This window comes from Narcine bancroftii, chromosome 4 (assembly GCF_036971445.1).
Source record: "Narcine bancroftii isolate sNarBan1 chromosome 4, sNarBan1.hap1, whole genome shotgun sequence".
NCBI lineage: Eukaryota > Metazoa > Chordata > Chondrichthyes > Torpediniformes > Narcinidae > Narcine > Narcine bancroftii.
In genome coordinates this window covers 273,474,701-273,487,639 of record NC_091472.1, presented here as the reverse complement: position 1 = coordinate 273,487,639, position 12,939 = coordinate 273,474,701, and the positions used below count along the sequence as shown (strand labels likewise).

Below are 12,939 nucleotides of genomic sequence, written 5' to 3'. Positions count from 1 at the left end.
GCTGGTCTGATTCAACACCCAGCGAGGTATGTTATCTAGTGCTGCTGCTTTGTGTGGGTTCACCATGGATAGGATCTTCCTCAGCTCAGCTGATGCTTATTCCTTGGGATGGGGGGGTGGGGGGGGGGGAGAGAGTGAGGGGATGGAGCTTTCTTTGGTGTCATGTTGTTTTACCTCATTGAACATATACAGTTCCAGTAACGGCATCTAAGGAAGGATGTGGCAATTTTGGAAAGGTTGAAGAAGAGGTTCATGAGGATATTCCCTAAAATGGAAAGTACTACCTATAAGGAGAATTTGGAAAATTTTGTATTGAATACTCTGCAGCATCAATGGCTGAGGGACATTATAGTGTGCAAAACACATAAATATTGGTAGTACACAGAAAACAGCACAGATATAGGGTTAATCCTGTCTCTGTTGACCATTATGACAACTTGCTTCAAAGAGATTTATGACAATTTTTTTCCACAAGGTGTAGTATGTGCTTGAAACACACTGCCAGGAGAGATTGTGAAAGTAGCGTGAATAGCAACATTTGAGATGCAATTGGATAAGCACATAAAAATGTCATAGAATCGAGAAACATAGACATCATGCAGGCAGATGTGCAGTTTCAATTATGTTAATGGTCAGCACAGACATGATGGACTAAAGGCCTGTACCTATGCTGTCTGTGCTCTGTGTACTATTTATGTGTCTTACACAGTAGGGCTACATTGAAAACATGATCATTATGTACTGTCTGAATGCTTTCCAAAGTCTTCACATGCACAGTGGCAACCAAAAGCCATTATCTATATGTTTGACAGATCTTTCCAAGCAGCAAAGTATTTCTGTCATGGAGCTTATAGACAGGAGGCATACTTAGTGAAACAAAAGATTTCTCGTGACTTTTAAATGTTCTAATATCATATTAAGCTTGTGAAACACTTGTGGATATGATTGTATAGGAAAAACCCAACACCCAACCCCAACCAACCAATTTTCCCCTGCAACCGCTGCAACCGTGTCTGCCTGTCCCGCATTGGACTTGTCAGCAACAAACGAGCCTGCAGCTGACGTGGACATTTACCCCCTCCATAAATCTTCGTCCGCAAAGCCAAGCCAAAGATTTCCACTGGTTTAAGTTGATTCTTTGGATCCTCCCAAACTTAGTGTAATTGAATGGGCAGGCAAGTTGAATTCATTGTTAGCAATAAACATAACTAATCCAGTATTAGCAGTAAGGAGACATAATATAGCAGCCCAGGGATGAATTTTCTGCCAATATTCCCACCCATTTTCCCTCCTTATTTGGAGAGGCATCCAATCTGCTCTCTCTTCAGCAGCAGCAGGTTTGATTATGTCCGGATATATCCGGATACACACAAACTACAGTGCAAGTCTTTGGATGGCTATTAATCTGCATTCATCAAATGAGAAATTGGCTGTTGAGACATTTTAGAAATGTTTTTGTTGCAGTGAACAAACTGCCTTTCACCACACTGATAGGAAATCAACATTTTCACTTCAAAAAATTTTACAGCATGTGCTGCCCACAATTTCCAGATTTATGCACTAATATCAAAAAATTATGTCACTTAAGATCTTCATTTAACTCACTAATCAACATAGACCTACATTCTAAAGTCAAGGTGTTAAATAATTAATGCTTTCCTGAGTATGATTTGTGAAATGAATATACAGTAGTAATAAAATGACCTGTGAACTCAAAGTCTCAGCGTGTTGAGGAAACAGAAACTGAGGACAGCAAAAATCAAAACAAAGAACCAAAAATGAGTCTGTTTCGTAAAATAAAGTCTGATTATTATTACTGCTCTTTGAATTCATCTTTATTAAGTTGTACTTTGATCTTATTTCAACTGATTAAATGTTTTGGTGTCTTTCTGGTTTCAAAGTTAATGATAAAAATATCTGGAATCAAAAGTGCTCATTCCTTGCATTTAATACAGATGCTTGCATATATGTTTTTAATTTTACTGCTGGCTGGCACCAGGATTTGATACTCTTACTTGGGATCAATGGACTTTCCAACATTCTTATGCAATAGATCTTCTTGGAAAATACTATTCTTGGATCCAAGATATGCATGTGTAGTCATCTCTTAGGCCCCACGCTTTTTTACACCTAAGACTCTACACCAAATTGTTTCAATCAAGAAAGCTCTTTGCCACCTCTTCGTTCCAAACAAAATCATGTGCAAAACATTGGACCATTTTTTCCAGAATAAAATGAAGTTAGCAATCTGTCATTAAAACGAGTACTTTCAATCTGCTGCTTCATTGTACAAAATGATTAGAGTGACATTTCATCAGATAGACTGTAGTTTGGACCCATAACAGATTCTTTTCATTGGAGCATTGCCAATGAAGAGATAACAATTACCTGCTTTGTGATTGTAATTAATTACTCCAACTGAATCCACAAGAATCGGATGATTCTAAATTATAGATCTTTATCTAATCAATGATAATGGGAACTTCAAGTTTTCATTTTAATGTTTATTCTATAAATTCCTTGATCAAATGTCAGTAATGTTAGATTGATTCAAACATTTAAGATGCAATAATCGAGTACATTAAAGGTGGTGTGGGAACAGGCATTCCAATCTTCATGCTGTGACTGTAATTTCAGATGGATTATTAGAAATAGGGAGAACCACAGACACTTCTGCTGAGAAGAGAAAAGCCACTACAGTATAGACAAAAGCTTGGGAATGACTACAGACCATTTCCAGTTCAACAAAATCACCCAGATTATTTCCAAACTCCATACTTTCTGGTTTCAATTTCAGGAAATCTCTTCTAAGTCTTTAGAAAAATTAGAATTTTGCATTGAAAAAAATTCTTCTTTGAACTTTATTTTCAGTCATAACTGCTAGCTGTACCATACAGTCAGATCAATGAATTAGCTCTCTCTTCATGTTTGACAACATCAGCAGACGTTGCTGCTAGATAACATTCTGATGCATATGTGTATAATGTTATAAAAGGTATAAAAAAACATTATTTTTTTTTAGCTTATTTAACCAAATTAAAGGATCTGCTCATACTAACCACCCAAGACTCTCATTTATACAAAACAATGTGTGTTTATTTATTTATTTTTAAAAATATAATGTTTGTCCTGCATATGTATTATTTGTCTGTATGTGTAACTTCTGGTCACGTATCTGCATGTTTTGCTCTGAGGACTGACGAGCGCTGTTTTGTTGGGTTGCGCTTGTACAATCAGATAACAAAAAAAAACGACTTGATTTGACTAAAGAGATCTGATATACTCAGATGTCCACAAAAACCTACAAAATTAAGTTAGAATTTTTACTACTTACAGAGTGAGAGCAAATTCAGCAAAAGATACAAAAACTGCAAATGCTGGAATCCTGAGTGAATAAAGAGAAGCTAAGGGACTCAGCAGATTCAGGTAGCATCCATGGAGGAAACAGTCAGTCAATAGTTTAGGTCAGGACCCTCAGGGTTCTGAGTGAAACTTGAAGTTCTAGCATCCACCATCATGGGCATCTGGGGATAGAAGAATATTGGAAGTCTGTGCCATCCATGTGACATGTGGAATCTGAAAGAATCTTTATTAATGTAGTTTTTATTTTAAAAGGTCCTGCTTTAAATAAAGTTTGAGTTTATCATTGTGGTGCTTAATTATGGACCTATTCTTTATAACCCAAAGACTTTAGTAAGATAAAATTAACAGTATGAAACTGATTTAGTATAAACAGACTGTGAGATATGCATTTACAGATGACCAAACAGCCATAAATGTATGTGCACTGACAGTTACCAAGTTTGGGCAGACATAATTGCTTTAATAAGGCCATAAGTTCAAGGAGCATGGAGGGAAAATATTGTACAATTTTAATTTAATCACAGATTAATGTTTGTTTTGTCAGGTTTGGATGCTGATGGCATTTACAGAGTGAGCGGCAATCTGGCTACGATACAGAAATTACGATTTGTAGTGGACCATGGTGAGTGGTGCCTAATGTATACGTGCAACTTTATTCTCATCAACCTGTCTAAATTGAAATGCAATAGCTTGTGGATTTGACATTTCTCCAGCTGCAAAGAATATGTTGAATTTAATCATTATAAATTGTCTTGAAATTGTTTCAAACTTTAAAAAAATATTTTATTACTGCCTGGGAATATAAGTTTTGTATTAATGTTGAGGCGAAGGACTGTGTGCAGATTGAGTCTTTTTAACATTGGCTGTCTACTTCATAATGTAGATTCCTAGCAATTGCTGTTCAGACTATGTGAACAAAGTGATCTTCAGAATATTTTGTTTATTTTTCAAATCCTTCAGTTGTTCACGTTGAAAATGTCATGCACATGCACCAACAATATATTTGAGCCTCTGAGAATTCTTGAAGCAAGTAGCCTGAGTCCAAATCAAATATCCCGATTTCATTCAACAAACTATTCCCAAGTGAAGTGCATTTGATTGTAAACAGTATAACTCTGTTTAATTTTGCTGCTCGATCTGCAGAATAGAGGCATTTTAGAAGCCTTGATTTATAATGTAAGGATTTGTCATTCTATCTTTTCTATAATTATGTCTGGTGCAAGATAACTGACACTGTTAATAAAGATAAACATCTTTGCACAGAAAAAAAAAGAATCAAAGTAGTCAATGCATCAGGAAAAAAATAGCACTGATCTTCCTGACTTAATTTTTAAATATAATTCAGCTTCATCTATCAGTTTGTGTGCCATCATTTGGAATTTAAATGTTTCTTTTTTTTAGCTCAATCTATGTGGTCTTCTGATTAACCAAGTGAAATTCATGCTTATATAAGTGTGAAATAACAAAACAGAACAGCCCAAAATTGAACCTGCAGCCATTATACTTTTCTCTTTATGAAGGGTTTTGACATCCACTTTTTTTTTCTCCCACTGATGCTACTTTTTCCACTGAGTTCCTCCATCTGATTGTGTTTAACTTTGGATTCTAGCACCTGCATTCTTTTGTACGTTTCCAAGTTTTTGCTGCATTTTTTTGGAAAAAAAAAGATCCAACTATATCCAAAGATCTATTATCTATGTACTTTCCCATAGTCCTGCAAAAATGTTCTCTGCATTTATTTTACATTTTCAAGTTGAGAGTTACTTTTGAATCCATCTCCACTATCCTTCAGCGGAAGGCAATGGTATAATTCATTGCAAATCATTGCTTTGTCGCATCTCCTGCTTTTTTTTCTTTTGAGAGGTTTCAGTGAGAAAGTTGACTTAAGTATCACTATTTCTTCATTAAAATTAATTAGACTACTGCCATGGATACTCAGTGTTGTATTTTGTTTTTTGAACCTGTAGAAAATATCATTCAGTATACACTCAGCCATCTGGCTTCCATGGGGAATGGGGTGGGGGAGGGGCAGTTCCACTTGCATGAATATGTCGGTTCCATGAGAATTACTAAAACAAATCATGGTGCATCACATACTAGTTGTACTTACTGGCTGTTTTCTGCATGCCAACTATTCCAACATGAGTCATTCCTTTTGTCTCCTTTCTCCTTTGCTGAACCTCCATAATGCTCCATCTTCTGTCAACATTCAATTGTTTGCCCAAAATACCTTTCCTTGGTTTGTATGTTTATTTTCAATAATACCAGTGAATGTTATAAATATGAGTTCTCTGTACTCTTCCTGCAAAGGGGTTAGGAATATTTCATTGAACCAAAATGCATAAAATAATGGTGTTTGCTCCATCAAGTTTGCAATGGCTGTTTTCCTGGATGAACTATTAAAGGAGACACAAGAGACAGCAGATGCAAGAATCTAAAGCAGAAACGAGTCTATGGAGGATCTCAATGGATCAGGCGGCATCTTTGAAGGCAAAGCGATGGTCAGCATCAGCCATTCACAATGGAGGCCACAGCACATTTGGAGGGGGGGGCACAGACTGAAATCATAATTTTTTTCCTGTGTTTATTATGTAGTCAGTAGGAAATAAGTGTGGACGAAACCAACACAATTTGACTGCTTCACAGGGAAGGGGGGCCATAAACTTTGAACAGAGTCCTAAGGGGGCCATAGCCAAAAAAAGGTTGAGAATGGCTGTCTACATTTTGAGGTCAGATCCTGTATTAGAACTGAGAATGTAAAGGGGAGATATCAGTGTAATGAGGTAAGGGGGAGGAGTGAGGAAGAATTGGAAATTAATTGGTGGATTTAGATGATTGAATGAATGGCTTTGTGGCCAGGTTTGCTAATAATATGAAGCGAAGTGGGTGAGAGATAGTTTTGAGGAAAGAGGTGGATGCAGATGGATTTAGACAGATGAGAAGAATGGGCAGAGAAGACAATAGAGATGGTCACCAACTTACAACTATAATTGGGACCGTGTGCCCACCTCACACGATTGAGCAACACCATAAAAAAAATTTAAGATTTTTAACAAATGACTCTTTAATGAAGAATTTAAACATAGGTATAGTACAGTACTTTCAATAAACATACTCCCCAATCCCCATATTAATTTATAGTATATAATAGTCATTGGGCTCTGGCATCGGGCTGCCATCGGAAGCGGGAATTTTAGGAATTCCGTGGGGAGCGGTGATATCGGGACTTCTGCTGGGAGAGGGGACCACTGTATATAGTAATTTTAATACAATATATGTACTCATAAAGCAGTTTTAATATATTTTTTTTAATTGGTTGTATATGTGGGTGGAAGTAACTCGCATAGGATGGAAGTCAATGACAACCTGTATTCAAAAGTATTTAGTCATGCACTTTGATAGAAGACAATAGTGGGCAGACCATTTTCTAAATGGGGGAGAAAAGTGAAAATTCCCCAGTGGAAAGGAACTTGGGAGTCCTTATGCAGGATATATTTGTCATGAACTAATAACCCTATCAATTTTGGTGGGGACAAAAGAGACATTGTTAGCAAAATACACTAAACAATGGTAAATTCAAAATAATAGTTTTCATTAAACTTTAATAACATGACATTTCACCAGATGACAAGATCACAAGAAAAAGGAACAGAAGTAGGCCATTCAGCCCATTGGTTCTGCACCACAAATCCACCCTGAGCTAAACTGTTCTCATATCTAGTTCCAACTTCCAGCCTTTTCACCATATCCCTTGATACCTTGACAAATTATCTACCTATCATCTCCCCCTTAAACTACCCCAATGATGCACCCTCCATAGCTGTATGTGGCAATGAATTCCATAAATCCATGATCCTCTGGCTAAAGTAATTCTTCCTCATCTCTGTTTTAAAATGGATACTTTCTAATTCTAAGACTGTGCCTTCTTGTCCTCGATTCACCCAGCAAGGGAAACATTTTTTTTTTCATATCTGCTCTCTCCAATCCTTTCATCATTTGAAATGTTTCTATGTGATCCCCTCTCATTCTTCTTTTCTCCAATGAATAGAGTGCAAGAGCTGATAAGTGTTCCTCATATGTTAGCTCTTGCATTCCAGGAATCATCCTGGTAAATCTTCTCTGTATTCTCTCCAAAATTATTATATCCTTTCTAAGATAAGGAGCCCAAAACTGCACACATTACTCTAATTGAGGTCTCAACAGTGCTCCACAGAGCCTCATCAACACCTCTTTACTCTTATACTCTATTCCTCTTGAAACAAATGCCAACATAGCATTCACTTTCTTTACTGCCAATCCAACCTGATGGTTAACCTTTGAGTTATCCTGCACGAGGACCCCCAAATCCCTTTTGCACTTCCGAATTCTAAATTTTATCCCTATCCAAATAATAATTTGCCCATTTATTTCCTCCTCCAAAATATACAACCATACATTTCTCAACATTTTATCTCATCTGCCATTTCTTTGCCCACTCTCCTAAGCTGTCCAAATCTCTCTGCAACCTTTTGGCTTCTTCAACACTTCCTACTCCATCACCTATTTTTGTGTCATCTACAAACTGTGTAACAAAACTATTCACTGCATAATCTAAATCATCAATATACATTGTAAAAGAAGAAGCACCAACAACAACCCCTGCAGAATGCCACTAGTAACCGGCAACCAACCTGAACAGGATGCCTTTATTCCTACCCTTTGCTTTGCCTATCAGCTAGTGCTCCACCTAATCTAATATCTTTCCTGTAATTCCATGGGCTCTAATCTTAATAAGAAGCCTCTTATGCGGCACCTTATGGAAAGCCTTTAGAAAATCCAAATACACAACATCCATGTCCATCCTACTTCAGATTTCCTCAAAAGTTTCCATTAGCTTGGTCAAGCAGGATCTTCCCTTCATGAAACTATACTGGCTTGGCCCTATCACTGCCATGCACCTCAAGTTATTTCATAACCTCATCCTTGTGGATAGACTCCAATAACTTTCCAACTACTGATATCAGACTAATAGACCTCTAATGTGTGAATGTAAGTGTGTGTGTGTGTGTGTGTGTGTGTGTGTGTGTGTGTGTGTGTGTGTGTGTGTGTGTGTGTGTGTGTGTGTGTTAAGGTCCCAAACTCTGAAAAGTAAATTTTAAAACTTCAGCATAATTTTGGACTTGCTTGATGGTCTTAAATTTTCAGTTCAGAAATAATTATTTTGTTTTTATCATTTTTAAACATCATATTTTCAGGTCTCTTTAAACTCACAATTCTTTTGATGAGTTGTCCTTCAGAAATATTTTCCTTCATATGAGTGATTTTACAAACTCTTCTTAAATTAGCTAAGAGTCGGTTTACTTCTCTTGTATGAAGGTTTTTGGAATCTGTGTTCCAAAAGTTGAAAATGCCCTCTTTATCTTAAAGAGACAGTCAGAAGTGGGTATTTCAAAGCCACTTACTCCATGTTTCCCTATTTCAGGAGTAACATAAGCAGCTTTTTCCCACTCGGTAGGATATATAGCTGCTATTCAGACCTGCATCTTAACAAGATGGTGAATTTCCTTAAACTGAACTCTTTGTCTCCTATTTAAATAATATATTTCAGTCAAATCTCTCATCACATGGTATGTGACATCATTTTTGTCTTTGAAGTTTATAATGTCTTTTCACACTGGTTTGTTAAAAATATCACTGCCCACTTATTCATAGAATCAAAGTCATTAACTTTGTTTAATGGTTCTCTCCTGGTTCCAGGCTGTCTGGAATTTATTAACAAAATGGTTTCTTGTATACTTCTTATTCCATTTATTTCAAGCACCACCATAAAAAATCTTTCATCTCTTCTCTTCAACTACAATCTGCAGCCATTCTGCTTTCAAACGGATTCTCTGGTCAATGGTGTTTAAAATGCAAATACACTTGCTAATGCTGAAGCCAGCGACCAGCTGCAAAGAACATTGTGTGTTTAAAATGCTAATGTGTTGTCTTTGTTTCCCTGACCACCCACAACTATCTTATTAAAGTTATCTAGACAAAATATAGTTTTAACATTAAACTAAGGATTAATATTAACCCAGATCCATTACACACTGAAGGTAAACTTGCAGGTTGAGTTGGTGGCAAATGCAATGCTGGCATTCATTTCAAGAGGAATAGAAAATCAGAGTTGGGATGTGATGTTGAGGTTTTATAAAGCACTTGTGAGACATCATGAAGTATTGTGAGCAATTTTCAGCTCCACATTTAAGAAACAATGCACTGATGTTAGTGTTCGGAGGATGTTCACAAGGATGATTACAGGAATAAAAGGGCTATCATATGAGGAAGGATGATGGCTCTTGGAATTTATTCTTTGGAAGTTAGGAGAATGAGAGATCTCATTGAAACATTTCAAATGTTCAAAGGCATGTACAGAATAGATCTAGAAAGATTGGTTCCCATGCTGGGAGAGTATAGGACAAGAGGACACAATGTAAGGATTGAAGGGCATCCACACAACAGAGATGCTGAGAAATTTATTTAGCCAGAGGGTAGTGAAACTGGAATTTGTTGCCACAGGCGGTTGTGGAGGCCAAGTCATTGGGATTATTTAAGGCAGAGTTAGCCAATGCATTAAAGGTTGAGGAGTGGGGCTGATTTAATAGTGGGCAGACCCAATGAGTTGAATAGCCTATTTCAGCTATTATGTGTTATGGACTTTTAGATACAGGTGTTCAGGGGTTGATGGGCAGATGGAAACTCTTGGGAGGGAAGGGTGAAGATAGCGACCAATGCTATCAGGTGATGTGGAAACAGAAAACAACTGCAGATTTTGAGATATGATGATGAGTGGAAGGGAGGTTTAGTGGGTAGTTGGAAAGAAGGAAATGTGTGACAAGACTTGGGTGAGTGAAAAGAGGGTCACCTGAAATTAGGGAATTCAATGTTAATGGAGGCAGTATGAGATGCTGTTCCTCTAATTTGTGTTTGGCCTCACACTGGCAGTGGGGAAGATCAAGGACAGACAAGTCAGTATAGGAATGAGGAGGAAAGTTAAAATAATGAGCTTAAGATGGCTGTTATGGACTGAATTCTGGCACTTGTCAAAGCAGTCTCTTCATCTCCCTGGATAGAGGTAATAAAAAATATGTGGGGATAGGTATTCCACTTCCAAAAGCAATTAGGGGAAAGTGCCAAGGTACAATCAAGGATGGGTGGGGAGGAATGAGGGAGCTATGGAGAGAATGGCCACTATAGAAAGTAGAAGAGGGGGGGATGGTTGGTGGTGAGGTCATGATGTAGCTGGTGGAAATTATAAAGAAAGAAAGTTGGATGTGGAGATACTAATGGAAATCTATTTTTGTTCTGAATAGGTGGAGGTGAGTGAGTGCAGAAATTGGGAAATAGGGGAGTTGTGGGTGAAGGGTCCATCAACCATATGGGAGGGGAAGCCCACATTTCCCAAAATAATTAGCACATTTGAAATGACCTGGAATGGAAAATCTCATCTCGGGAACAGATACAGTTATATAGAAAAACTGAGACAAATGGTCAAGTCAAGACAAGTTTGTTGTCATCTTATTGCACCAGTACATCTTGACAAAACAGTGCTCTCCAGTTTTCAGTGCAAAACATGCAGACACACAACCAGACATAACACACATTCAGATAAACAGTACTTGTGCAGGACAAGTATTCATACATACAAATAAATAAATATTGTTTCATGAATATGAGAATATCACATGGTTAGTGTGAGCAGTTCCTTTAGTCATTCAGCTTTCTCACTCCCCATGGGAAGAAACTGTACCTCAGCCAAGTGGTGCTGGCTCTGATACTCCTATATCTCCTTAACAAGAGATAGTGTGCAAGGAGTGTGGTCTAGATAACATTGGGAGTTAGTGTGCTAATTAACAATAAGCTATTAAATTTCGATGTTCCATGCTTTCAAATTATAACAATACAGCTATAATTTTTTAAAAATCTTCTCTTTTGTTATTTTACCAATTATCTCAATTCTGTGTGTTTTGGTTACCAGCTGTCCAGACACTAGAAACAGTTCAAACTTTACATTTCATCAAACCACCCAATCATATTTTGTTTTACAATGCCTCATTACTGATGCTGGTCTTAGAACCAACTTTTCTAAGTTGTCATTTAAATGAAATCTTTCAACTCCGATTTCTCTATTTTGTGTGAAAATGGAAATTAATTGATGAATTATTTTCATCACAATGTCATTGTACAAAAGGTGCTATGGTACAGATATTCCCAATCAAAATAGGAGACATTCAGGTTAAATTCATTAAGAATATCTCTTGCATTTATGTTTTTAACTCAATAAAAATAATTTGGCCTGCTCACGAGAGCACTTTACTGAAAGGGTTAGATCAAGTTGTGCAGTGCACATGGAGCAGATTCTTTTCCTTGACTTTTTCATGTTTCACTCATAATGACTCACTTACAAACATTCTTATTAATGTATGGTACTAGTTGGAAAAAAACGTAAAATTTTTAAAAAGGGATGTGTTGCAAAAATTGAAGCCATGTGATAATATTCAAACATCAAGAGTATGGATGCTTTCAGTTATATTTAATTAATTCACTTTTTTTTTAAATTAAGACCCATTCCTATATTCTGGAGAATGTTCATTCAGAGGACACAAGTGGTCTCTCCATTTTGCTGCTGCTTTTATTTTTTTTAAATTCACAGAACATCCTTCATTTTTCATTGTTGCTCACTCTCTTCCAGCTGATACTGAACATTGTTTTCATATTGTGTGTTTGAAAAGCATCTAGCCTTTGCTCTGAATTTTCATTAAAGCCCAAATTTCCCACTGAGTGAAATGGCATGAAATAGGCCTTTAATTCATACTAAATTTGAATAGACTATAGTGAAGGAACTTAATTCATCAAGTGGCTTTCAAATCATCAGGATGTCCCATTTCATTGCCAAATAATTACTTTTGAAGTGTATGCATGTTGATCTGCAGGCAACTGCATCGAATAGTTGGTTTGCTGCAAGGTTGCACAAACAACAAATCAGATAAATTTTGTTAATCTGTTGCTTGAAGGATTATTATTATCAGGACTGAAAAACCTTTTACATTCACCTCAACAGATGGAATCTGGGTGTACTGTCTCTTCATAGAAACAAACTGATTGAAAAGCCTGTGTGGATTATGTTGTAAAATTGTGGAATTAAAATTAAACTCAGTTCTTTTTCCTCAAAGAGTGAACATAAATTGTCATGTCGGTAAATATACAACACTGTCTGAGAAAAGTGGCATTAAATTATTATGTTATGCTTACTTAGAATTCCATTTTTCTCTCCTTGCATTCAGTTTCATGCCAAATTCATATGAATTTTATCACACATCCAAAATGCATTAGTGACAGATGGAAACAAATGGCTAGGATATGGTTTTAATGAGTGAATGACAAGAGGCGTTCTATTTTCAGATAGGTAAATCTCACATTATGTGTCAGGGATCTACAAAACCACTGTTATTGAAGGCTTCACTTCCTTCCATTTCCCAAATTAAATATGTGCCCTGATTTGTTGCAATGTCAAGGATGCATGCATAATGGTAGGTACAACTCAAAATACATTCC

At 36.7% G+C, this 12,939-nt stretch overlaps 1 protein-coding gene and 1 long non-coding RNA gene across 23 annotated transcripts in view; one reads left to right on the top strand and one right to left on the bottom strand.

The window, feature by feature from the left end:
* Nucleotides 1-12,939, top strand: part of arhgap15 (Rho GTPase activating protein 15) — an 826,317-nt gene that overhangs the window by 601,169 nt on the left and 212,209 nt on the right. For all 22 annotated transcript variants that reach the window (XR_011356680.1, XM_069935033.1, XM_069935042.1 and 19 more), the window contains one exon: nucleotides 3,908-3,985. Coding sequence is in view for 21 of the 22 variants with exons in the window: in XM_069935033.1 (XP_069791134.1) it covers nucleotides 3,908-3,985 (78 nt within the window). In the remaining variant the exon portion in view is untranslated. The remainder of the gene's footprint in view (nucleotides 1-3,907; nucleotides 3,986-12,939) is intronic.
* The window catches only part of LOC138761982 (uncharacterized), a 45,477-nt gene that overhangs the window by 32,001 nt on the left and 537 nt on the right, over nucleotides 1-12,939 (bottom strand). The gene's annotated exons all lie outside the window — the stretch shown is intronic.